General features: G+C 51.0%; 1 protein-coding gene across 9 annotated transcripts in view; it reads left to right on the top strand.

Moving 5' to 3' along the window:
* The window catches only part of RPS6KA2 (ribosomal protein S6 kinase A2), a 494183-nt gene that overhangs the window by 378325 nt on the left and 88209 nt on the right, over positions 1-27649 (top strand). For all 9 annotated transcript variants that reach the window (XM_078370459.1, XM_078370453.1, XM_078370456.1 and 6 more), the window contains 2 exons: positions 7652-7722; positions 9427-9515. In XM_078370459.1, the coding sequence (XP_078226585.1) occupies positions 7652-7722; positions 9427-9515 (160 nt within the window). The remainder of the gene's footprint in view (positions 1-7651; positions 7723-9426; positions 9516-27649) is intronic.

Raw genomic sequence — 27649 nt, 5'->3', positions numbered from 1 at the left:
CACGGTCACCTCTGAGACCACCTCTGCTTCCCTCTCTACAGAGAGACCCCCGAGCTAAGTCCCCTATGGTCACCTCTGAGACCACCTCTGCTTCCCTCTCTACAGAGAGACCCCCGAGCTAAGTCCCCCACGGTCACCTCTGAGACCACCTCTGCTTCCCTCTCTACAGAGAGACCCCCGAGCTAAGTCCCCCACGGTCACCTCTGAGACCACCTCTGCTTCCCTCTCCATATGGAGACCTCCAAGCTAAGTCCCCCACGGTCACCTCTGAGACCACCTCTGCTTCCCTCTCCATGTGGAGACCCCCGAGCTAAGTCCCCTGTGGTCACTTCTGAGACCACCTCTGCTTCCCTCTCCATGTGGAGACCCCCGAGCTAAGTCCCCTGTGGTCACCTCTGAGACCACCTCTGCTTCCCTCTCCATGTGGAGACCCCCGAGCTAAGTCCCCTGTGGTCACCTCGGAGACCACCTCTGCTTTTCTTCTACTGAAAATGTTTTTGTTTAGTTACGTCAGTGAGACAGTTAGGTTGGCTTTGCTGTCTTGGAGGTGATTTCTGTATAGACAGCTCCACTCCCTTCCAAATATGTCGGTTTCCTGTGTGACTCTGGCTGGTGAGTGGTCGGTGACAGCAGGGTAACAGGCCTGTGGAGACCTCCCACGCTGGGGCAGGTTTTGCTGGGAAGTCTGACATTGCCTTTGCCAATGCTGGGCTACGGGTCCAAGCTTATCGTCTGTGGCTTCAGGAGAGATTTCAGTTCTTATACCCCTTGCCCCCTGAGAATCTCAAACTCCCCCAGAGAACAGGGCTGGCCATGCTGCACATCCAGGCTCCCTGAATGGGCTCCTGGCATCCTCCTGTCTGGGGTTCCTGTCCTGTAACTATGCGCTCACAAGTGGCCCACACAGCAGCGCTGCCGATCAGCCTTTGTGTAATGAACAAAGTGATAAAATGCTGCCACCCGGCTCTCGGCCGAACCAATATGTAAAAGCCCAAGAGTCCAGGCTGGAGTGGAGAGAGTACCTTAGCAGAGAAACCGCAGGCGGAAAACCACACAGAAGCCAACGCCGATGGACTTAGTTTTGTGAGGTTTCTGGGGGGACAGAGGGAGGGGAGATTTGATATTCTTCTGTTTCTTCTATTAAAGCAACAGATCATAAAACCTAGCTTATAATATAAAATATATCTTTAATTTTTTTCTGGTCTTAATCACTGCAAATTTAAAAAACAAATGGAGAAGCTGAAAGAAAGAAATTAGGGGAACAGAAAAGACATAGAAGGAACAATCCAAAGAGGACACGAGGAGGGGAAGAAGGGGACACGAGGAGGGGAAGAAGGGGACATGAAGAGAGGAAGAAGGGGACATGAGGAGGGGAAGAAGGGGACATGAGGAGGCGAAGAAGGAGACATGAGGAGGGGAAGGAGACATGAGGAGGGGAGAAGAAGGGGACACAAGGAGGAGAAGAAGGGGACACGAGGAGGGGAAGAAGGGGACATGAGGAGGGGAAGAAGGGGACATGAGGAGGCGAAGAAGGAGACATGAGGAGGGGAAGAAGGAGACATGAGGAGGGGAAGAAGGAGACATGAGGAGGGGAGAAGAAGGGGACATGAGACCACGGAGAGCTCCCCTTGCTGTGTCAGGCTCCTCCCTGGTTCCCTCCTGCCCTCCGCCCTAAGACAGAAGTGCCACTCCCAGTGGCCTTTGCTGACTCTGGTGGGATTGGTGGCTCTGGCTGGTGGCTCTGGCTGGAGTATCTCCTTGGCACTCCCGGCTTGCCGCTGCTCTAGCACCTGCCATCTTCTGTCATCGTTGTCTGTCTCTGTGGGTGTCTCCTGGCACATGGAGTTTCTTTAACACCAGTCACCCTCACCTGAGATTCCCCAGCACAGACAGAAGCGCATGCGTCCGGCCAGGCCTCCAGGGGACCTTCGTGGGAGTGAAGACACCAGGGTGGAAGCAGAGAGGTACTCACCCCCAGACCCAAGCAGAGAGGCACTCACCCCCAGACCCAAGCAGAGAGGCACTCACCCCCAGACCCAAGCAGAGAGGCACTCACCCCCAGACCCAAGGAGAGAGGCACTCACCCCCAGACCCAAGCAGAGAGACACTCACCCCCAGACCCAAGCAGAGAGACACTCACCCCCAGACCCAAGCAGAGAGACACTCACCCCCAGACCCAAGCAGAGAGGCACTCACCCCCAGACCCAAGCAGAGAGGCACCCCCAGACCCAAGAAGAGAGGCACTCACCCCCCGACCCAAGCAGAGAGGCACTCACCCCCAGACCCAAGGAGAGAGGCACTCACCCCCAGACCCAAGCAGAGAGGCACTCACCCCCAGACCCAAGCAGAGAGGCACTCACCCCCAGACCCAAGCAGAGAGGCACTCACCCCCCGACCCAAGCAGAGAGGCACTCACCCCCAGACCCAAGCAGAGAGGCACTCACCCCCAGACCCAAGCAGAGAGGCACTCACCCCCAGACCCAAGGAGAGAGGCACTCACCCCCAGACCCAAGCAGAGAGACACTCACCCCCAGACCCAAGCAGAGAGACACTCACCCCCAGACCCAAGCAGAGAGACACTCACCCCCAGACCCAAGCAGAGAGGCACTCACCCCCAGACCCAAGCAGAGGCACCCCCAGACCCAAGCAGAGAGGCACTCACCCCCCGACCCAAGCAGAGAGGCACTCACCCCCAGACCCAAGCAGAGAGGCACTCACCCCCAGACCCAAGCAGAGAGACACTCACCCCCAGACCCAAGCAGAGAGGCACTCACCCCCAGACCCAAGCAGAGAGGCACTCACCCCCAGACCCAAGCAGAGAGGCACTCACCCCCAGACCCAAGCAGAGAGGCACTCACCCCCAGACCCAAGCAGAGAGGCACTCACCCCCAGACCCAAGCAGAGAGGCACTCACCCCCAGACCCAAGCAGAGAGGCACTCACCCCCAGACCCAAGCAGAGAGGCACTCACCCCCAGACCCAAGCAGAGAGGCACTCACCCCCAGACCCAGTACCCGGTGGCCTTCACCCATCCTGGAGTCCCCACGCTCCCCATCCCTAGAGTGTGGAGAGCTTCTGAAGGAGGCCTTGCCCAGCACTGCCCGGCACGTTGGCACACCAGGAGCCTCTTCCACGTGCCTCCCTGCACACAGGACATTTCTTACTGAATTGTTCACCTATTTGCTGGGATCATCCCACATTCAATGTCTCGTGACAGCTGGCAATGGGGTCTGGCTCCAGATCTGCTGTGTCACTCTCAAGCCCGGTCCGGGGCTGGCTGTCGCAGGGGTGACCACAAGCTAAGGCTGCCTGGACCTCTTCACATTTGATCTCAAGCAGGCAATCTCCAAGCCAAACAGGAGAGACTGTATCCATGCTGTGCACAAAAATGAAAACGAAGGCTCAAAGAGCCCAAGGGTCAGGCTCAAGATCACATCATTCTCCCAGAAACACGTTCTTGAGTTTCGGCTGCCCACGTGGTGACCGGCCACACACAGGCAAAGGTCTTGACGGTGGTGGCCCCGTGCTTTCCACACTTCTGTGGGTGGCATCAGAAGTTATGAATTCTCATTTGCAGCTCAGAGGTTGGCCTCGGTGACCTTTCAAGTCACATGTTACCCAAGCCTCGTAAGGGGATCCGTGCAGAGCCCTTGTGTGTGTGAGGGGCCTCGTTTTAAAAGAAGGCTTACCCTGGAGGCTGTGTGCCCAGGAAGTGGTCCTTGCATGTGGGTGGCCATCGTCCCTGGAGATGGATGGGTGCTGGGGTCTCTTCCCAAGGAGCCGCACCCACAGGTGTCCTCCACAGACCTCAAAGGAAGGAAACCTGTGCCGGTGGCGGGAAGTCAGTGTCCCCGAATAAAAGTCCGTGTCTGAAATTAGGAGCTGGCATCTGGAGAACGTGAAGACCTGGCGGCCACGGCGTGGTGACGTTTGCAGAATCCCTAGCCTTGCTCTATGCCGGGCTGGGCCAGTTTCTAGAAGGACATTTGGGTTGTGTTTTGCAGACATTTAAAGCATCTCTTGAGCACTCTGGTTTCATGAGTCTGCTTTATCCTTCTCCCATTTCTTAACCACGGCCTGGAATGTTCTGGATGTCCCGCCTCAGGTGCTGTGTGACGTATCCTTGGATGGCACCTTCCAAGTCTGTTTTGAGACTGAGACTGTTGGCACAGGGGGTGGGGTGCGGCACAAGGAGGGGGCAGCTCAGATTAGAGGGTGGGTGTCTGTGGTGGATAAACACAGCTGTCAGAGGCCCAGGCCTCCACGTCCTGCAAAGCCAGCTCTGCTGCCACTTCCAGTGATCCATCTCAGGGCAGGTTGTCCTCGCCTGTCTCCGGATTAGAATGTTAGGTCGCTTTTGGTGCCCTTTCAAGAATGAGGTGATCAGCCAAGAAAACTTGAAATCGAGGCTTCTGTCACCGAGGATCTCCCCAGAGTCTCCTCCTTCCCCTGCCCGAGCACCCCTGGCCTCCGAAATGTGTGTCCTGCCTGTGCCCCAGGGCTGCCACTCCTTCTGGGTTCCTCAGCTGTCCCTTTAGACGAGGCTCTTCAGCCTGCGCTGTTGAGGTTGGGGCCGGACCCTTCCTTGTCTTGGGACACCCTGCATGTCATATGATGTTTAACAATCCCCATGCCTCCCTCGTCGGACACCTACGGCACCCGGGCCCCTGGGCATGGCAGTCACAAATGCCTTCAGTCATTACGAGATGTCCCCAGGCTGGCAGCGGTGCCCCCAGTTAAGAAACCCTGCATTATGTCTGTCTGATTATCTTCCTGGAAGCATCAGGCCTACACTCTGGAAAGCTGTGGCCGCGTCTCCTCGGGCCCCTCTGTGCCTGCCTGCAGTCCGGCCTTGGTGCCAATTGGAAAAGAATCCCTTGGAGTGCCCCCTCCCCTGGTATGTTTGCTTGACTGTGGGACCCCAAGATGAACGTTGGCTTCTCTCAGTTCACCCAGGAAGGCTTGGCCAGCCTCAGTGCCATTCAACACCACAGCAGAAGTCACTGTAAATAACGTCACAAGAAATTCGTCAGTAACCTGAGTCAGTAACGCTTCAGCACTGAAAAGTTCCTTGGCAGGGAGATTCAGATGATCAAACTGAAATGCTCTCCCTTCTCCACAGAAAGGGGTGGATAAGGGGACAGGAAAGGCAGCAGAGCCCCATGGCTGGGGGAGGCCGCAAAGGCCACGGCTCACCCTCGGCATCCCCCACCATCAGCAGTGCCTTCGTCACCAAGAAGCAGATATTGAATACCTGTGGATGCTGTGCTGGGTGTTCTCTGGCTGAATGGATGGTTGGGCACCTCCTACCATGTGGATGGAGGAAGAGGAGGAGGAGGAGAGAAAAACACAGAGCAGTGGAGGGTCCCTGATCACCAGGGAGTCATCTTCAAAAGCTATAAAATCACCAGGCCGGGTGCAGTGGCTCATGCCTGTAATCACAGCACTTTGGGAGGCCCAGGTGGGTGAATCACTTGAGGTTAGGAGTTCAAGACCAGCCTGGTCAACATGGCAAAACCCCATCTTTACTGGAAAAAACAAAAATAAAAAACAACAACGAAAATTAGCCAGGCACAGTGGCGTGCACCTGTAGTCCCAGCTACTAGGGAGGTGGGGACAGTAGAATTGCTTGAACCCAGGAGGAAGAGGTTACAGTGAGCCGAGATTGTGACATTGCACTCCAGCCTGGGTGACAGAGCAAGACGCTATCTCAAAAAAAAGGAACCAAACAAATGTGTGCAACATCCCAGTCCATCGGGAAAAAATAAATGCCATCTGGGCATTGGGTCAGGCACCATTTGTGTACCAAGGATTGAACGGTGTGTATGGGATGACAGCTTTCTCATTTCACGTAGCCACAAGGCTTGTCCTTGGAAATGGGATTTCATGGGTGCTGTTAACAGACTCAAGAAAGAAAGAAAAGAAAAAAAGAGCAGAATAGGAAAGGAGTTCCCTTTGCTAATACAATTCTGTTTTGAGAGATACTTCAGTGTGCTAGATCAGCTTATGCACGTTCATCCTGTTTCAGCAGGTGCACAGCTCGTCTGCCAGAGCGTTGAGGCCTCTTCAGTGTAATCACACTTGTGTCTTTTTCAGTCTCCTCTGGACCCCTTCTGCTCGCTTCGTATTACTTTAATATTTATTGATTACCTGCAGCCTGTCTGCTCTGAGTTCCCTCACTTATTCTGTGCACAGGATGGACAGAAAATTTTAATGTGAAAGAACAGGCTTCAAACATCAGAACTGGCAGAAAAGTTTCCATTTCTTTTAAAGTGTTGTTTTTGGAAAGCAGACTGGTAATAATAAAACCTTAAATGCATTCGTTTCTTTAAGCTTATAATGTCACTCCTAGCAGCCTGTCATTAGAATAAATCCAAATCTCGGGAAAACATCTGTGCACATTTTAATATTACTTACAATAGCAGAAAATTGGGAATGCCCAAGTGTACAGCAGTAGACACACTGTTAACGTGTCGGCATATCCACATATTTTTAAGTGATATTACACAGATTTCATCATAAGCATTGAAAGTTTTATATTATTCTGTGAAAAGTTAGTATACAAAACCTTGTATGTTTTTAAAACAAAAAACAGCTTGAGAAAAGTACTATGAGGAACTAACACATGTAAATTTTGGGTGTCTTTGGGTAACGGAATTCTGCGTGATTTTTCTGGTCTTTGTCCTTTGCGTATCTATCAGGATTTTCAGACTGCAAAGGAGGAATGCTGGAGGGTGATTTCTAAAAGGGCAGAGACACACACAATAAAAATAAAGCCTAGGGAGAATTCAGAAAGACCTTGCAAACACCTGCTTCCTTGTAATTTAAACTGACGTGAAAGACGTGCAGGAGGATTGATCCTTGGGCACATTTCACTTAGACTCGGGATCTTATTTTGATGAAAAGATTGGTTGCTGCTGCTGCCCTAGTTTCTTTCTGAGAAGCAGTCAGCTGTGCATCTTGCTCTGATAAGACCATTCCAGGCCACTGCTTCCAGAGTGCGTGTAATCACCCTGCATGTGCCGGGGGAGTTGGTGCAGGAAAGAAACCCCGCTCGGAAAAGGCTGCCCTCCGTCCTCTCCTTATCTCACGCTCTGTCCTGGCCTGCATCCAGTCATAACAAAATAAGGACATATGGTGCGGCGCTGTACCTGAGAGGTTGCTGGCGCCATACTGTCCTTATCAGAGGCTAATGGCATGGTCAGGTCTATCTCATGCTGGAAGCTCTCTGGCCTCCGCCCGCCCTGGCATGCACGGGTATTCACACGAGCGTTCTCCTCCTCCTTGCTCATCCTTGCCATGACACCGGCCAGGGCAGGACAGGGTCCTAAACCGCGTGTAAGATGTGTTCTCCCAAACCGCCCAGCCCCGCTCGGCCTCTTCTCTGTCGTACCTGGTGCCTGCTGGCCTGCCACAGAGCGTGATTGCCTACCACGTCTGTCTCTCACCCGTCTCACCCGCTGAAACACAAGCCCTGTGAGGCAGTTTTAGTCACTGGTGTACCCCAAGCACGTCGACCAGGGTCTACACTTGACTGAGGGGATTTTGAATGAGGAAATGGATGTGAGTTGCAGGCTGCCCTACTAGGGCGCTCTCCTGTTAAGCCGGGTCCGTCTGGGTGAATGAACTCACTATGCTCTGTGTTGTTGCAGTTCGAGATGCTCACGGGGTCCCTGCCGTTCCAGGGAAAGGACAGGAAGGAGACCATGGCCCTCATCCTCAAGTGAGTAGCGTGGGAGCCACCCCTGAGACCTGTAAGCACCTTCCGGTATCAAGAGCTGCCGCCTCTGAACCTGTGGTGTTCTCATTACATTGCTAGGCTTACAGTGCCAAAGTATTGTCAGTGGTTTTCCAAAATGGTAGCGCTCTTCCACCAGTAGCGGTGGTGCTAGGGTGCTGGGCATTGTGATGACGGGGGTCAAGGGAGCAGTTGCTGGTTTGGCTTATCCTGCTGCGTGGTTCTGAATGAACACTTCTATTATAGATCAAGTTTCCCATCATTAAGTCACTTAGAATGTGTACTGAGTGGCTGGTTTTCAAACGTGAAGACTGAAGACCTCCCAGAAGTATAGACGCGAAAAGACACAAGGCCTACAGGGCCTTGTCCAGAGAGATCACAGGAGCAGAGATCTCCCTTCCCTCCACACCTGCTGACCCCATTCGTAGAGCCCTCCTGGTTGACCCTGGCAGGTCTCAGTGTCATTTTGCCCCTGTGACTAGATACAAACTATTTTCTGCTTAATTCTCATGAAGAATCATTTACCAAGCCAAGGTTTTGCTCTTGGGCCGTAGGGAGAAGTCTGAGCCCTGTGCCAACTTCCACAGCGTCCTAAATGTGAGGAGACACTGCCCGTCGACCATCACTGGCCCGGAGCAGATGGAAGGGGGGCGGGAAACAAAGCCTGGGAGCCCCTAATCAGTTCCTTCCAAAGTGAGGCCACTAGATGGAAGAGTCATAAAGCCCTTTGTCCTTATTAGCTGCTCTGACCAACTTGCTTGCAAATGGACACATAACTTTTATAAAATTGAGACTCACCTAAAACACGCCAGCTTGGCTGTTGTATGCTCAGTTCTTGTGTGGATGGAAGGAGAGAGGGAGTAAAGGAAGCCCCATCGCGAGGACCCTTTTGTAAAGGTGGGGAGTGACTTTAGTTAATCAGCCTTCTCCTCCGTCAAGGGACCTCAAACTGCAGCAGACACCGGTAGCTGAAAGTCAGGACCTTTGCGGGGACTCTCGCTGTTGGTTTGAATTTTAAGGGAGAAAAAGTTCTTTACTTCTTCTAAAGCTGCGATAATCCCCAACCGCAAGTCACAGGCGTGGCCTCATGGCCTTCCGCTTGGGAGGGATGGAGAATTTCTGAAGGGAGGCACCACGCCGTGTGCCAGGGTTCTCAGTATGCTCTGGGGACCCTGACACCCTCCCGGGCTTGCAGGTCCTGCAGGGTTTCCTTGTAACATCGCAACAGCCCGAGCACAGGGCAGGCGAGAGCCCAGCTGTCTCCTGTGGAGCCAGGAAGAGACCCATCAAAATGCACAACGGTGCACTAAAGGCTTTATGATACGCTTGTTTGGGAAAACGGGTAATTTCCATTAACAATGTTATGTTAATGGGATTGTTATCATTATTTTAAATGATTTTCTTATTAACTAATACACTTATTACTAATAAAAATATTTATTAAATTAGTAAATAGCAATTATATCGATTTCTCACCTTTACTTGCTACTGCGATAAATATCACAGCTGTAGTCCATATACACAAAAGCTCTTTGGTGTCCTCAGTAACCTTTAAAGCATAAAAGTTCCCAAGGCCAACATGTTGGAGCACAGCTCCTCCGGGTGACGGTGATTGAGGTCTCCGAATGCTGACTGAGGCCCTCTTTACAGCTTGTCCTTGTTCTCCTAAAATAGGATTCTGTTTTTCAGAGCCAAGCTGGGGATGCCGCAGTTCCTCAGTGGGGAGGCACAGAGTTTGCTGCGAGCTCTTTTCAAACGGAACCCCTGCAACCGGCTAGGTAAGAGTCCCTGGGACACCCCACCACGGGGACATGCAGGGTGCTGCCCTACGAGCCTGGCGGGCCACCCTTCCGCTCGGGTCCAACGCCGACCGAGGTCACTGAAATCAGACCTCACCTAGAGGTTGAAATATGTCACATGCCATCTGTGCTCCAGGGACAAAGGCCCCTTCACAGCTTCTAAAACACATAGTCACTGCCAAAGTGCCAGAAGCTCTTCTCTAAAAGCCACTGGTTTTACACAAAATTGTAATGTTCTTCCACCAATTTGACGTTTGAAAGTCAATTGAGAGTTTATAAGCTAAGGACAGAAACATTGAGTAGCTGCTTCTAATTTAATCCTCCTTCAATTAAGAAACTTCCACATCTATGAAACTCATTTTAATATTAACTACTGATGGATTTTCTCTGTGTGTATGTGACAATATATTGAGGGTTACTCTGCGGGCTGGGCACGTCTTAGGGCATGGCGGTGACCGTGTTGTCTCAGAGTCAGATGGCACGAGGAGCGGGGGTTTCAGCTTATTTCATTACAGGAAAATGAAAGCAACACATTCAGTTATGTTTCCTAACTCTAACCCCGTAGGTGGAAGACATATCACAGGGGAAGGCAAAAGTTAAATCAGGAAATTTTCATTTTGGAAAAACACTAGATCTTCCTCTGCTTGCGTCAACCCCAAAGAAAGACGGACACATTAACTTCTTCCCCCCATTAGCTTCTTCTGCAGGGAAGTTTTGCCTTAATTTGCAATCTTTCAGTGACTAAAAGTGAAGCTAATCAAAAGTATTTTCCTACTCCACAGTAAAGTTTTCACAGTATGATCCAATTGATGTATAACTTTGTGATCTTAGAAGAAAGGAGTTAAGGTGATTTTTTAAAAATCAGCGTCAATGTTTTTAAAGTACTGCATAGCAATTCCCATGAATTTCATCTTGTAATGAATGTTTACAGTTGTATTCACCTAACTGAACACATTTACATCCAACTTCTAATCCGGATTTTTATCACATAAATCGCTATTCCTTCCTGCAGATTCATCTTCCTAGGAATTCTTTAGTTTATGTAAGAACGCCCCGTAGCTGTTTTAGGAGGCAGTTCTCCTCCATGCAAGCAGATATGTTAAATTCCACTCTACATACTTCTCAGTGATCTCCTGTCATCGACAGCTTTGTCCATTCAGCCTGTTTCCATTCTTCACACAACTCAGTAAAGCAATTCCTCCCTGTCACTGGGAACTTGTGCGCGCTGTGCGTGGCTACCAGGAGAGCAGGTGACACAGTGAGCTGCCATGGTGCGGGTGACATCACAGGGTGTGCTGCCACGTTCTGCCTGCAGTGTCCACCGGTCACTGCAGGCCCGTCCAGAAAGTCCAGGGCACGTGGGTGTCAAGAGAGTAAATCCCTGCAACATTTCAGCACCTTGGTCAAACCATCAGAATGCTAACTGTACCGACCCTTTTGCCCAGAAGTTTTACGGCCAGAAATCTCTCCAAAGAAATAGCCATACCCGCGTAACAGGGACACGAAGAAACGGCGTTTGCAGAAGGTCTTCCTGTTTAACAAAGACCTGAAGACGAAGCAAGTGTCAATCAAGAGGGAAATCATTGCATCGATTATGAAATGTCCACACCACGGCCTGGGGCTGGAGGACGGTGTCTCGGCCATGGCTCTGCACATTGTGGGCGGGTTAATTCTTGTTTTGGGAGCTAATCCGTGCACTGGGGCTGTTTACAAGTGTCCGCACCGCCACCCTGTGATGATCAAACATCTCCTGACGTTGGGAAAGTCCTGTTGGGAATCTCCACACTGCCAGTAGTGACATGGAAGAGACAGAGTCTAGACTGGATTGCAGCCCACGTGGCTGGAGAGTGTAGACTCACCCTGTAGTGGCATCTGTGCCACCCATGCCACAATGCATACATGCCACGGTGCGTAGAGATACTGATGGACCCAGTCCCTACACCAGCTGCCAAGGCCCCGCGCTGGTGTCTGTGGAGAGGACTGTGTCCAGTGCACTGGATGAAAACTTGCCAGCAGGTCACTTCACACATTTTACAGGGCTGTCCCCACTCAAGGGTCTGAGAGGCTGGGGGACCGTCACCCAGACAGGGGCAGCTTCCTTGGAGGGGCATTAGCCAGCAGTGCCACGGACAAGGCCAAAGTCCCTAGCCGAGCAGCCCCAAGTCACCGAGATGCCGGCTGGGGGCGATAATGAGATGGAAGGCCCAGGATGGAGAGGCTCAAGACCAGAGAGGACGCCTGGTCAGACAGAGGGTCCTGCTGCAGAACACATAGGGCAGTGTGTACGCATGTGCGTGCGTGTGTGTGTGTGTGTGCATGTGTCTGAGTGCATGTATGTATGCGCTCACAGGTGTGTGTAGGGTTCGTGGCTTGAAGGAATCTGCCAAACAGTTTTTGCCACTTTTTTGTTACTGGGACCCCTCAAACCAAGAATCCTCAGGACTCCTCCTTTTCATCAGTGGTTACGGTTGCGTCAGGCAGGGTCACAGCCACATTTCCAAGAGACGTGTGGCTCCTAAAGCTGCCTGTGCCTCAGCCCTTCACTCACTGGCCCTGGTGCACACCCCCGATTACACAGTGACTCGGCTCGGGAAATGCAGCAAGGGCTCAGCGCTCACCCTCAGTGGCCAGAGTCCCGTATCCACATGAGGCCTGTCATGAGCAAGACCTCACCCCATGAAGGCAGGGTCCGCAATCATGGGAGACGCAGCTTAGATTGTACCAAGGGACAGCCTGGGCTGGGCCAGGCAGGAGGGGCCCGTGCCCGACCCTGTGTCCTGAAGTTGCCCTTTCACTGCAGTTTTCCCAAATCTGGGTGTGGTCTGGCCTTTTGTTTGCAGACCCCCATTTGTCACTGTGTGAGGGGGAGGTAGGGGAGGTGGTGTTTCATAACCATGAGGGTGGGTTTGGAGACAGGGGCAAGCTGAGAAATGTGCCCCTCAGCTAAGCCAAGGAATCGCGGCACCCTAGTTTGTCCAAATGCCGTGTCCCGGTTCTGTTCTGAGTCTTCCAGGTGGTGAATTCAATTGGGTCCCTGTCATTGTCTCCGTCAGCACTAACAGCAATGCGGAAGTGACCCTTCCTAGATGGAGGCGATCAGGGGCTTACTGCTTGGCGCAGCGGTTCTCAAGCCACTAAGCACGCCTGCCTTAGAATTGAGTTTGCCATGCCGTAAACTTCCACGAAATGCACAGAAACATTTTCATGTCATTTCCACACATCTCTCAACCCGGAAGGCTGCCCACGTCTAGAGCCCTGCTCTCATTTCATCAGGCTTTTCAACCGCTGCCCCCGAGCTCTTCTTTTCCGTGACCCTGGGCTGCGCCTTTATTGTGTCTGTGGCTCTCCTCCAGCGTTCCCTGTGCTGCTGCGTGTAAGCACGGCCTCCGCCACACAGCCCTGGGAGGCCCCGTGGGAGGTGGGAGAGGGTGGGTGGATAGCTCCGATGTCGCCCTGCCTGGGCGGATTTTTTTCTTTTCTTTTCTTTTTTATTTTTTTTTTGAGAAGGAAAGAAAGAAAAAAAAAGGAGTGAAGGAGAGGAAGAAAGAGGAAGAAAAAGAGGGAGAGAGAACGGGAATATTGCTTTATTCTAAAAGTGGGTATTAATAATGGTGGATCAATATTTTGTGTATTTAAAGTGGAGAGCTCTATAAATATTTATTGAGTTTACTTGTTCCGGATCTGTGTACAAGTCCTGGATGTCCTTATTAATTTTCTGTCTCGTTGAGTCTAAATCTCTTTATGGGTCTTATGTATCTGGGTGTTAGGATCGTTAGCTCTTATTGTTGCATTGATCCTTTTACCACTAGATCTTTGTTGCTGTGAAATCTATTTTATCAGATGGGAGAATTGCAACTCCTGCTTTTCATTTATTTATTTATTTTTGCTCTCCATTTGGTTGGTAAGTCTTTCTCCATCCCTTTGTTTTGAGTCTTTGTGTATCCTTGCATGTGAAATGGGTCTGGATGTAGCATACAGTTGGGTTTTGGCTGTATCTTTTGATTGGGGGATTTAGTCGACTTAAATTTAGGGTTACTGCCATTTGATGTTGACTGGCTGTTTTATCCATTTGTTGATGTAAATTTTTCTTTATGTTGATGCTCTTTATTTTTTGGTATATTTTTAGAAAGGCTAATACTGGTTGTTCCTTTCTATGTATAATGCTTCTTTCAGAAGCTCTTGTAAAGCAGGCCTGGTGGTAACAAAATTCATCTGTGAGGCAGATTCATCAGGATGAGCGGGTTGGGCTAGATGAGCTTCAGGGAGTCTCTCAATTTCCAAGTGCTGTTAATATATGGTGTTCACTTTCAGCAGAGCAGAAGAACTTCTCTGTTGTTTTTGAGTTGGTCCTCTGGGTAGCTCCGATGTCGCCCTGCCTGGGTGGATTTCTAATGAACCAGGAGAAAAGGTCGTTCTCCGAGCCTCAGGATTCTCCCGGCACGGTGCTGTTGGTGAGGAAGAGAGGGTGCCTTGGCACTGCGCTAAGACAGTCATTATCTGACTTGAATCCTACGATGGCACTTAAAGCAGGTCAGACCAGAAACTTACAGAATTCACTGATGAAAACAGGTGTGTCCATAGGAATTGCTTTCAGCTGCAAGGAATAGAACCCTTAAATAATTTTAAACTTTTTATCCAATTAATTTAGTTTTCCAAATCGCAGTTTCAGTTTCATTTTCTCTTATTAACACGCCGCGTGGTGGCGGCTGAGTTGCAGACGTGAGCGGCTGAGCTGCTGCTGTCAGGAGCCCAGCTCTTCTTGTGGCTTTGTTTCCCATCCTCAGTGCACCGCCTTCTCATCCTGACGCTCAGTGCCTTGTGATGACAACGCGGCTGCAGCAGCTCCCAGCATCACGTCCTCACTGCAGGAGAAAGAAAAAGGGAACTGGATGGGGCCGGCTGCCTCTGTCCCTTTCATCATGAAAGCAAAGCTTTTCTGGAAGCCCCTGGGACTTCTCTGTGCTTCTCACTGGCTGGAACCCTGTGACAGGGCATTCGTGACACGTGGCACTGTAAGGAAAGCAGGAGAATATGCATCTGTGGAGGAAGGAAATGAGGGCTGGAGGGGCAGCTTTACTGGCCAGGCAGCTGGGCCAGCCACAGATATTTACTGAGTGACAAGATCCGGGAAGGTAGAGGTTGTGTCTGGCTCATCTTTGTGTCCCATTCCCGGACCACACAGAGCCCCCAGTGAATATGCATGAACTAAAGTGGATTGAAGGAATTGCAGTTGTTCCTTAAGGTGCTCTGCAAAGCCCGTCACGCTGAAGCGCCTGGAGTTTAGTCGAGCCTGACCCTCGCTGCTCCTGCTTCGTTTCTATCCACTTTCCTTGTCAAGTGGTATAACAGGAAGACAGCACTGGTTTGTGGGTGCGTCATGCCTTGGTCCCCACGGCGCCTGCTCGGGTGCAAGCGCTCTGTCTGTGGATGTGAACGTCACTGCTGTTTCTGTGCGCTCACCCACCAGTCTTGTTCACAGAGTGTTTTTCTGCTAGTGACTTCCACGATCCTGCATTCGCCTAGCGAGCCGCACCTGCCAAGCACGCACACCTGTCCTCTCCTCCCATCTTTATGACAAGGCTGTAAAATTGTGCTCATCATTTTCTGTTTGAGCAAGGCTTGTTCGGAGGCACAAGGGCTTGTCCCGGGACCCTGTGTGTGCAGGAGTCAGCTCTAGTCAGCACCTGCCCAGCCAGAGGCAGAGAGCAGTATGGCTGTCACAGAGGCCTTGGTCCTCCCTTCCTGGACTTGGGAGCACAAATGTGTTCCTTGTCCGTGGGCTTCCAGGAAGACCACGTAGGAGCTTCCCTTATTTAGTGAAGATGTGATTTATCCTTGAAGAGGAAAAAAGGCCCTGCTCATCGAATGCTTCATTAGCATGACATTTTGGGTCTTCAGGATTTAAAATCAGCCTTTCTTTCTAATTCTTTCCAATTCTGTAAGAAGCCTAGGCCAGTGTTTTCTTTTCCCTAGGTGTCGGAGGGCTGTCCTGCTGCTGGAAGCGGTGGATTCTGTGGTCTTGGCGTGGCAGCAGGACGTAGGAGAGCAGGACCACGGGGGGCCATGGCCCCAGCTCTGTGAGCTTCTGGTTTGCGGCCCACAGTGGCATGCGGGCTGTCTGGGTTCTGCCTTCTAGACTCAGCTGGGCTATGGGCAGCTGCAGAGTCGTGGGCCTGTCCCTCCTTTTCTCTGGGAAATGAAGGTGGGGTGGATGGTCCCTGTGGTTCCTTCTATACCTGCAGGCCTCCCAGGTCATCTACTGCCTGGCGTGGCATGAGCGTGTCCTGTAAAAGCGGCCCCGTCGAACCCCCTTCTGCTCCTCACAGTCATGAGGCTGTGAGGCTTGGGGCATCTCGTTACCTGGGTTTTCGGAATGCCTGCTTTTGAGGCAGTTGGGAAGGTACTGAGACTCCTTGTCGAAGATCAAGGCTGCACGGCCACCTTTGTTTCAAGTAGTCCCTTTTGGGAGACAGCTAATTTAAAATGACCCCCCAAATTTGCTTCACAATGGGGCACGTGAGCATGGCTGCGAAGCACTCTGGGTTTTTCGGGAACCTGAAGTAGGGTGTGATGCCTTTGTTCCTCTCTCCTCCTTCCTCCCCTCATCTTCCCACGTTTCCAGTGCCACGAAACACACACATTTCACTTATTAAAACTGGAGAAGCTCATGAAACCTTTCCATTTTTCTAACATGGGTGGGCTTTCCCTCCTCCCGTGGCTAACCCTGTGGAGCCAGCCTGAGAGGGGCACAGTCCTCCTGCTTCCTCATCCTTGCCTGAAGCCCCTGTGATCGCAGGCTGCAGGCGTTAACTGGGTAGCTCCCTGTCACTGCTCCTGGCTCTCGTTTCTAAGACAGAAACAAACTCTTTTGAAACTTATTTCATCCTCCAGTTCCAGGGCGAGCACAGACACTGCCACCTGTCCCAGACACAGTGTTATTCACAGAATTTCCTGGGATAGTCCTCCCCCGGTGAGGGCAGCAGCATTTGAAAGGCAAGGGCAGCATCTCTGCAAAATCGCTGAGGGCCCAGATTCCCAAGATTCATCCTTTTATCTACCCCAAAAGCTGAGGCAGAATTCCCTGCCAGAAACCAGTGACAACCCCAGGAAAATGAGAAAGAACCAAGACTTCTTCTGTACTTGTGTGTGCCTGCACAAAACAAAGATGTACACACAGTCTCCGTCTCATCAGAGAACCAAATGGAGCCCTCCACGCTGCCACACAAAGGTTAAGACCTATCAAAGAGACGGACACACAGTCTCTGTCTCATCAGGGAACCAAACTGAGCCCTCCACGCTCCACCACACATAGGTTAAGACCTATCAAAGAGACGGACACACAGTCTCTGTCTCATCAGAGAACCAAATGGAGCCCTCCACGCTGCCACACATAGGTTAAGACCTATCAAAGAGACGGACACACAGTCTCTGTCTCATCAGGGAACCAAACTGAGCCCTCCACGCTCCACCACACATAGGTTAAGACCTATCAAAGAGATGGACACACAGTCTCTGTCTCATCAGAGAACCAAACTGAGCCCTCCACGCTGCCACACAAAGGTTAAGACCTATCAAAGAGACGTACACACAGTCTCTGTCTCATCAGAGAACCAAACTGAGCCCTCCACGCTGCCACACAAAGGTTAAGACCTATCAAAGAGACGGACACACAATCTCTGTCTCATCAGAGAACCAAACTGAGCCCTCCACGCTGCCACACAAAGGTTAAGACCTATCAAAGAGATGGACACACAATCTCTGTCTCATCAGAGAACCAAACTGAGCCCTCCACGCTGACACACAAAGGTTAAGACCTATCAAAGAGACGTACACACAGTCTCTGTCTCATCAGAGAACCAAACTGAGCCCTCCACTCTCCGCCACACATAGGTTAAGACCTATCAAAGAGACGGACACACAGTCTCTGTCTCATCAGAGAACCAAATGGAGCCCTCCACTCTCCGCCACACATAGGTTAAGACCTATCAAAGAGATGGACACACAATCTCTGTCTCATCAGAGAACCAAATGGAGTCCTCCGCGCTCCGCCACACATAGGTTAAGACCTGTCAAAGAGACGGACACACAGTCTCTGTCTCATCAGAGAACCAAATGGAGCCCTCCACTCTCCACCACACAAAGGTTAAGACCTATCAAAGAGATGGACACACAATCTCTGTCTCATCAGAGAACCAAATGGAGTCCTCCGCGCTCCGCCACACATAGGTTAAGACCTGTCAAAGAGACGGACACACAGTCTCTGTCTCATCAGAGAACCAAATGGAGCCCTCCACGCTGCCACACAAAGGTTAAGACCTATCAAAGAGACGGACACACAGTCTCTGTCTCATCAGGGAACCAAACTGAGCCCTCCACGCTGCCACACATAGGTTAAGACCTATCAAAGAGACGGACACACAGTCTCTGTCTCATCAGAGAACCAAACTGAGCCCTCCGCGCTGCCACACAAAGGTTAAGACCTATCAAAGAGACGGACACACAGTCTCTGTCTCATCAGGGAACCAAACTGAGCCCTCCACGCTGCCACACATAGGTTAAGACCTATCAAAGAGACGGACACACAGTCTCTGTCTCATCAGAGAACCAAACTGAGCCCTCCGCGCTGCCACACAAAGGTTAAGACCTATCAAAGAGACGGACACACAGTCTCTGTCTCATCAGAGAACCAAACTGAGCCCTCCGCGCTGCCACACAAAGGTTAAGACCTGTCAAAGAGACGGACACACAGTCTCTGTCTCATCAGAGAACCAAATGGAGCCCTCCACGCTCCACCACACATAGGTTAAGACCTATCAAAGAGATGGACACACAGTCTCTGTCTCATCAGAGAACCAAACTGAGCCCTCCATGCTGCCACACATAGGTTAAGACCTATCAAAGAGACGGACACACAGTCTCTGTCTCATCAGAGAACCAAATGGAGTCCTCCACACTCCACCACACATAGGTTAAGACCTATCAAAGAGACGGACACTGTCTCCGTTTCATCAGAGAACCAAACAGAGCCCTCCACGCTGCCACACGTAGGTTAAGACCTATCAAAGAGATGTACACACAGTCTCCGTCTCATCAGAGACGTTAAGATCTAACAAAGAGACGTGCACACAGTCTCCATCTCTTCAGAGAACCAAACAGAGCCCTCCACGCTGCAGAACATACTTTCAGATCTGTTCATTCCATTTCAAAGGGGACCTTGGCTTGATTCCAGAGCAATGTCAGACATCAGTCTCCTTTTTAAAAGCCATGAATTAGAGCTGGGCCTTCATGGATTATTTATTTTTAATCTTTGCAACAACAAAGACCACTTTGAGCTTTGCAGAGTCTTAATTAAAACTTGAAAAATGTTTTTCAGGAAAATTCCCTATAGCTATGCTTGTATTTCTGATAAGAGTACTTGATTTGGCCTTTTAAACTTGAAAAATGAACTATCTTTCATTCACAACTCTATTCTTTTTTACTTTAATTCAGAATGAGGGTATAATTATTCTCTGTTCCACAGAGATTTTCCCAGAATTTCACTGTAGTTCAGCTTCAGAATTTTGTAAAAATCCTAAGTTGTTTGTTTTCACTTTGTATAGAATTTTTATTCTGTAGAAAAATTGGACAAAAAGCATCAAAGTTTAGAGAAACACTAGAATAAAGATAATTATATAAAATTGGCCAGGCATGGTGGCTCACACCTGTAATCCCAGCACTTTGGGAGGCTGAGGTGGGTGGGTTAGCTGAGGTCAGGAGTTCGTGACCAGCCTGGCCAACATGGTGAAACCCCATCTCTACTAAAAATATCAAAATAAGCTAGGTGTGGTGGTGCGCACCTGTAATCCCAGCACTTTGGGAGGCCCAGGCAGGCAGATCACCTGAGGTCAGGAATTCAAGTCCAGCCTGGCCAAAATGGCAAAACCCCATCTCTATGAAAAATATAAAAATTAGTTGGACATGGTGGTGGGCACCTGTAATCCACGTACTCAGGAGGCTGAGGCAGGAGAATCGCTTGAACCAAGGAGGTGGAGTTTGCAGTGAGCCGAGATCGTGCCACTGCACTCCAGCCTGAGCGACAGAGCAAGACTGTGTGTGTGTGTGTGTGTGTGTGTGTGTGTGTGTGTGTGTGTACAATGACAATCTTAAGGAATATAAGATTGTTGCTTATCAGGTCCGAAACGTCTGTTGAGGATTGAGGATTTTTCCTGAAGACCTCCCTGTCTTATGAAGGGGCTGTTTAAAGCACAGCACTTGTTGCTTTCCATGAATGCTTTCATGCTTCTGAATCAGCCAGTGCCCATACGATGCTTCATGATATTTCATGTCCTTACTCTCCTTAAGGAGGTCTGGCCCATTTTTGCCTCTCAAGTTAGCACAGAAGCACACATTTGGCAGTCCCCATTATGCGCGGTGGGAGAAGGTTCCCTCCTTTCCGGTGAAGGGGTTTGTGTGTCCTGTCTTTTCATAAGTCAACCTGAAAAATCTCTATGAAAGTAAAGCACATGCACCTTACCCAAGTAATTCCACGTCAAATAATATATCCTTCAGATATAGTCGCACAAGTGCACAGAGAGACGTGAGAAGCCGAAATCCACACCCAGGGACGGTTAACTGAATTACCATCGTCTACACAGGAGATACTACGTGAATGTTGAAGAGGGAGATCATTCTGCATTCACTAACGTGGAAGTATTTGTAAGTTAAAAAAAGAAGTAAAAATAGCACATTTCAGCACAGAACATTCAGAATGATCCTGTTTGTGTTTTTGGAAGCAAGGGAGGTAAGCAGAGAATTCTGAAAGCACGGGCAAGCAGGTCCTACACGGCTGCTTCTCCCTGGAGAGGCAGGGAGAAGGGGAGCTTTTCCTTTCACCTCCTTCATGCCAATAGTTGGATTTTTTCTGCCAATTATTTTTATGATTGAAAACACAGTTATTTAAAAGTTGTTTTAGGGAGAAACGTTTGATGCTGGAGACTTCTGTGAAATTTGCAGCCCCGCACCCCGCCTTAGGCTGCCCCAAGGCAGCCAGCAGGACCACTCTGCCATCTCACCATGGCTGGGACCACCCCCTGGCAGCCAGTAGGACCACTATGCCATCTCACCATGGCTGGGACCACCCCCTGGCAGCCAGTAGGACCACTCTGCCATCTCACCATGGCTGGGTCCTCTTCCTATCAGCAGCACTGCCTGCTGCCCCTTTCTTGTGGCTTGGGCGGACACTGGGCAGATACTGGGCAATTTCATCAGGAGCAAGCGTGAGCAGATGACGTGAGTCTGGCCCGTGCCTCCCTCACTCGTGGGCAAGGCTCTGGGGACCCATGAAGCAAACGTGTGGCCCTCATGCTCATGGTCTCTCTGACAGCAAACAGCAATGCCAGCTGCAGTCAGGACATGCACAAATGCCTGTGGCCAGGGGGAGAAACAGTGAGGCACAAAACGGATCTCAGCAGAGCAGAGAGGGCCTGCTGGAAGGGGAAGAAAGAGCTGCAGCGAAGAAGGGAACACATGGGAGAGGTCGGAGCCCGAGTGGGGCGCAGAAGCGGAGCGAGGCCAGAGCCAGGTGCCCAGACCCACCCTGCCCGCCCCTTCCTGGCTGTGTGGCCCTGAGCGAATGGCTTCGCCTCTCTGTGCTTGCTTACGTATTCTACAAACGGAGTAATACCAGCACCAACGTCATGAAGTAGGTGGGAGGATTTGAGGAGAACAGTGTCTGCTGCACAGGGAACACTGTAATGTGTCTGGCGAGTAAACGTAAATAAGCAGAGAGCACTGGTTGTGCAGAGGCCTGCAGCTGGGCAGGGGGTCCACCCCAGCCTCACTGCTGCCAGCTCATCTGACCGTTTTCTTTCCCTGCCACTTGGCTGTGGGACAGAACAGAGAAACGTTATCTAATGCACGATGACCAGGGAGCCACAATTCGGAGTTTTCAGGAGAAACCCATCATTCTGTGAGATGCATTTGAATCCGTGCTGTTAAACCCTCTGCCGAGATGGTTGCACAATGGACAGGTAAATGGAAGGCCCGCTGTACCAGCCAGAAAAGCACTGAGGCCCATTGCCAGAGTCCCGAAGTCACCCGGGAAATCCACCCTGGCAAGAGCACGGAGTCGTGCCTGCCTTGCCCGGGGTCTGATCTGTCAGAGGGTAACATCTTCTAATGAATTGCTACCAGGAATCTCACCGGTGGCTGAAACTCCTCTTTCAAGATGAAGCTTTTATGATGGAAGTCTGTGTCGTCTCTGCGTTGTCATTCCCAAGCACCCGAATAACATCTGGATACTTATTATAAGTGTGTGAGCAGACGTGCAAGTGACGTGCCGCCTCAGGTGGCAGGCCCCGCAACCCCACCCCTGCCACTCCCTCTGAGGTGATCAGGGTGACTGCCCTGCCCAGCCGAGCTGCCACAGTCACCATCTCGGGGGTCGCATGCTTGAGGGTTAGCTGTCACCCCTCCCCTGCTTGGCCTTCCCTGGAAATGTGAATTGGAGTCAGAAAGGAGAAGTGGAGACATTGGACGTGTTTATTCATCCAGACGGACACGAGAGCAACGATTCACTCTGTTTTTGCAGCAATTGAAGCGCTTTGTCTTGGAGTCAGTTTCCTTTCCTTTCTTTCTTAGACAGGGTCTTGCTCTGTGGCCCAGGCTGAGCACAGTGGTGCAAGCGTGGCTCACTTCAGCCTCAATCACCTGGGCTCAGGCAGTCTTCCCACGTCAGCCTCCCAAGTAGCTGGGACTCCAGGCATGCACCACCACACCCAACTAGTTTATTATTGTTTCGTAGAGAAGGGGCCCTGCTATGTTGCCCAGGCTCATCTCGAACTCCTGGACCCAAGCAGTCCTCCCACATTGGCCTCTCAACATGCTGGGATTATAGGCATGAGCCACCGTGCCTGGCCAGATGACGCACAAAACAGGTCTCAGGAGATGGGAGAGGGCCTGCTGGAAGGGGAGAGATTTTGTTGCAAGCATTATTACGTTGCTGGGAGAGGATTTGCTACAGTAAATTGGATGAATGTGGCAGAGTATTGGACTATTTGTACTTTTTCTCCCCTTGTTCTGGAAGAAGCAAATAATTTCCTAAATAACCTAAGTTTTAAAAAAAATTAAAAACCTTCAAATTTAACGTCACTAAAATCATAGCTTAGTATTTGGTTTAAGTAACTGGTGAGAGAAAGATGGACTTACCTCCTCCCTAGGTATAGAAATAGCATTGGTGAGAAGGTCCCGGCCCCCCGGAGCTCACACAAGCATGCAGAATGGCTCACATCTGGCAAGAGTGCCCTTCAGCTGTGTCTGCAGTGAGTTCTCATTAAGCTTCGAGGAGCTGTGACCCTCCCACAGGTGTATTTCATAACCTAAGATGTCCAGGCTCAACATGAAGAAGCAGCTACAGTCAGAATTAAGTGCCAGCTTCGTCCAGGGTGGGCACTGGATTTCGTTCCTGAGGAGTTGTAGCTGGATATGTCTCAAAATCCCACTGGGCAGAGTCACCTTCACCTGCACAGACAGCTGCTTTTGTGGCTGGGACTTCGCAGTGCTTCTGACTGCCATGAGCCTTATTATTGTTCCTCCAAAACAGCCTGGAATGGAGTTCTCCCTTTGACTATCTGAGGAACTGTTGGCTGTGAGAGGCCTCGTTCTAACCCTGTGCCCTCACGTGCATTTTCAAGGTGATCTCACACCTCCACCCGCCCCTGTCTGGAGCCTCTCTGCTAAGAGCTCTCTATGCCAGAGCTCTCCACCCTGGTCCATGCTGCACACGCTGGACAGGACCTCCGCGCCTGATTTGTAGGCTGGGAGGAGGGGCGAATGCGTCTTTATCACCTCCCACCCGTCCTCTCTTGGTGCCTCCCCTAGCGTGAGTCCCAGAGCTATAGACTCTTCCTTTCTGTGGCCTCCCCCAGGGAGGGCAGGACCCTGCTCTCCCTCCCAACCTCCTCGCCCCTTCCTCTTCCTCAGTAAGCCACCGTCAGCAGGAGGCCCCTGGACTCCCAGACAGTCCCATCCAGTCCGGTTGACAGAGTGGTCAGTGGACAAAGCAATGAGCTAGAAATTAGGAAATCAAAGGAAAAATGTGCCCTCTGTGTGCGCACCGTGTGGCGAGAAACGCAGATAAAAACACGTCTCTCATGCCCGCGGACCACAGTGAAGACTGAGCTGTTCACTGGCCGCCACTCTGTGCGTCTCTTGGGGCAGGCGTGACAAAGAACCACAAAGTGGGCAGCTTGAGCAAGAGAAACGTGTTATCTTACAGCCCTGGAGGCCAGAGACCTGTGCTCAAGGCTGCAGGTCTGTGCTCCCCTGCCGCTCCCAGACCCTGGGGCTTTGCTGGCGAGCTGTGGCACCTTGGCTGTGAATGCCACACCCTGGCCTCTGCCTCCGTCTCCATGTGGCCTTCTCCTCTGTGTGAGTGGGTCTGTGTCCAAATCTCCCCTTGTTCTAACGGTGACAGTCATAGGAGATGAGTGACCACCCTGCTCATGCTGGTCACCTGCAGTGACCCCTTTTCCATATACAGTCACATTGCGAGACATTGGGGATCAGGGCTTCGGCATATGAATTTGGGGGAATCACACCCCTCCCAGATAGTCTGCACCGATTTTTATAGCTGGAAGAGATGGCATAATGGGTTTATACATGTCCACACCACTAGATGCATTTTGTTCCTCCCTTAGGCTCTGTGGGTGAGAAAATGGCCCTCTGCCCCTATGTGAGTCACTCAAGGCTCGTTGGCTTCTGAGTTGAAGACTAGCATTTCTCCCACCTCCACATCCCCTGAAGAGAAAATGTCTTCATTCAAAAGAGTCCTAGACTGAAGCCCCCAGCCTTCGTGTGTGATTGGCTTACCAAGGTGGATGGCACCGCCACTGACCTCCAGAGGCCGCTGGTTTGGGGCCACTGATCTATTTGAGTGGGGATGACAGAGCCGCTCTGCGAAGATGCCTGGTTTGGGTCTCAGAGGAGGTGCCGGATGCTGGGCAGGGAGCCGGGAGGGGACATTCTGGGCCCAAGAAAGGTCATATGCAAAGTCGTAAAAGGGAGGAATAATTGCACACCTGAGGGCATGTGTGACTCTGTGATGTCCTCATGCCTGGGTGGCAAGTGAATGGACAGTAGACAGAGCAGCTAGAGGCTGGGCCACGCTCGGGAGCAGTCGGTGGGTGTGGTGGGCATGGGCTCTGAAGGGTGTGGCCGAGGGACACCAGTCTTCTTTCTCAGCACCGTTGTTCTGGTGGTCGTGTGGTCATGTGGTCGTGAATTAGAGAAAGACTCGGGTGGCTGTAGCAGCGTGGGGTGACCTAGTCTAAGCAGACGCCCCACAGGCTGGGGCTGGCAGCAGGGAGTGGGCATATCCTGCAATAGAGGCCTGGGAGGGTCACACGCCTGCTCGGACTGTCTGCTTTTGTGTCTACAGAGAAAGGGCCTCCCTGGTGGAACACTCGGTGACTCCGAGTGATTTGCAAATCTGGGAATTTCAAAGAGTAGAATAAGAGAAAGGTGGGAAAGGGGCTCCAGGCCAGCGTCCCTGGGCACCCTGTAAGCATGGGACGGGGCAGCATCACGGTGAGTTCCAGATGAGCTCTGCAGAAACAGGCTCAGCGGGATGTCAGGTCCCTCTGTGCTCAGCGCTGCACCTGCCGAGAAGGGGCGATGCCCGCAGGTGTAGGCCATGCTTCTGCTGAACAGGCTTTGTAGGGCTAGACCCTGGAAGGTGTTTGCTGCTTCTCATTGCTTCAGTGATACCGTTTCTGATGGAAGTTTGTACTGTAGCAATGTCCACAAACGGCCGTAAACAAATCCTGGACGGCAGTGTCAGACCTGCCGGGGCTTTCAGCACCTATGTTTCATTGTTACCTCCTGACTCCCCCGGGACAGGAGACATTGCAGTGAGTATAAAACTTCCCGAGCCTCCCTCCAAATCTTCCTTTTTTCCCAAAGCTGACAGCTTGCTAGCTCATTCCTAATGAGTATCTGTAGCTTCTCCGAAAACTCACGAGATATTCTGAGACTCCCAGGGGAAGTTTAAAGTGAGGGAAAGGTTAGGAAGGAATTCGATGTGCTGATGGGCACAAAGCTAGCACACAGCAAATCCATGCCCATCCCCTAAGCTGGGCGGGCTCTCTTCAGAGCACATCCGCCGCCTGCGGCTCACGCACGGGCAGAGGGTTTCCATTGCTCTTGTTTCTGTTCTCCTGTCCAGAACTGATCTCCAGATGATGTGCTTTTAATGACTTCAGACGTGGTCCATTCTGGCCCTCCTCCCAGTTTCCACTGGCATTGCTGGGACTGCCTGTCATAGTCAAGCTTTGTTGGTTGCTGAAGACTGGGCAGCCCCAAACCAGCTCTAGGGAGCCGATAGAGACCCATGGGACTGGGGCCTGTCTGGAGATCGGCTCCCGTGTGCTCAAGCCTGAGCCCCTAGCCTATTCCTGACCCCAAACCAGCTGTATCCTGTGAGACACAAGCGACTCCCAGACAAAGGCTGTAAACATGAAATGGATGAAATTTCAAATTTAAAAAAAAACAAAAAACTTTAAAGAAATAATGTATACCACCTGTAAGTGATTAAGAAATTAAGAAGCAGACCTAGTATTTAAATCGGTCTTGGAAGTTGCCCTGGACTGTTACTGGCTGGACATGGTGGGCCAGTAAAGAGAAACTTGTAGTGTGTGGGAAACCTGAGGAGGACCCAGTTAGCTGATACGGAATGTTCCCAGTAGCACTGGAGCTGGGTTTGTGTGACTCTAGAACAAAAATGAAAATATGGCAAAGGAGTCCCAAACCATCCAAGAATTCACCATCTCCAAGAGCTATCTGTGGACGTAAAGACACAATGGACATATTTTTGGCAGTTACCAAAACCCTGTGGGAATCACGTACAGAGAATTTAGAAGCCCCACAATGAAATGAATGACTTAATTCATGAAAAAGATGAAGTAGAAGAACTGGATAGAATGGGTGCAATGAAAAAATAAATCGTCTGGGTACAGTGGCTTATGCCTATAATGCCCTCACTTTGGGAGACCGAGGCAGGCAGACCACGTGAGCCCAAGAGTTTGAGACCAGCCTGGGCAACGTGGCGAGACCCCCATCTCTACAAAAAGTACAAAATATTAGCCAGGCGTAGAGGCACATGCTTGTAGCCCCAGCTTCTTAGGAGACTGAGCTGGGAGGGTCACCTGAGCCCGGGAAATTGAGGCCACAGTGGGTCCTTATCATCCTGCTGTATGCACATCAGCCTGTGTGACAGAATGAGTCCCCCCAAAATAAAATAAAAAAAATGCATCCTCTCACAGGCACTGCACTGGACTTTCAAAGTACTCGTTGACGTGAGTTCCAGCTGGTTGCAAAATTACACCCTTAGCCAGAGCACAGCAGGTGGAGACATAAGCCCAGAAAAACACATCTGGTGATGCCTCAGTCTGGAGACAGACCGCAAACCATTAGACCAAACTGGATCAGGTGTTGTGACTACGGAGAAGAAGTGATTCTTGACTCGTCTGTTCCCCTGAACCTTGAACTCCTACCGACCCTGCATTAAGGAACTTAGTGACAAATGGCCACGCCTCACAGGAGGTATTGCAGGCTTCTGTGCTCACAGCTTCTGTCCCTGTTCTCGTCAGGGCTTCGTGATCTCGATGAGTGGCAGCAGTCCTCTAGAACCGAGAACGCCTTCAGTACGCGGCATCCACATCCCACAGCGGGTCAGCCGTGATTCCAGCATCAGCCTGATGCTTTCCGGTTCTCCGCGCCTGGGACTCCGCTCGCCGTCATTCGTCCATTGTGTTCAGTGTAGATCAAAAGGGGGAGCAGAGCGCAAAGTCACCTGTTTCAACAAGACTAATAACCTGACTGCCCTGGGAGGGCTGACGCAAGTTTCAAGACACAGTGCACATGTCCTCTCTCTCTTTCATGTTTCCCCCTATAATTGGAACACCTATAATTTTTTAGTAATAACCAAGGCATTATTTCCCGCTGACTCTTTTTGCTGAGGCCTCAACATACTAATATGGTGCCAGATCTTACCACCTTGGCAGAAAGGAGGTAAAGCTAGGAATGTGTTGATTTCAGTGATCCGGGTAAGCCCAGCACAGGCTAGTTACTCAGTAGTT

This window comes from Callithrix jacchus, chromosome 4 (assembly GCF_049354715.1).
Source record: "Callithrix jacchus isolate 240 chromosome 4, calJac240_pri, whole genome shotgun sequence".
Taxonomy (NCBI): domain Eukaryota; kingdom Metazoa; phylum Chordata; class Mammalia; order Primates; family Cebidae; genus Callithrix; species Callithrix jacchus.
Note: the sequence above shows the minus strand (reverse complement) of the source record. Positions and strands in the feature narration are given on the sequence as shown.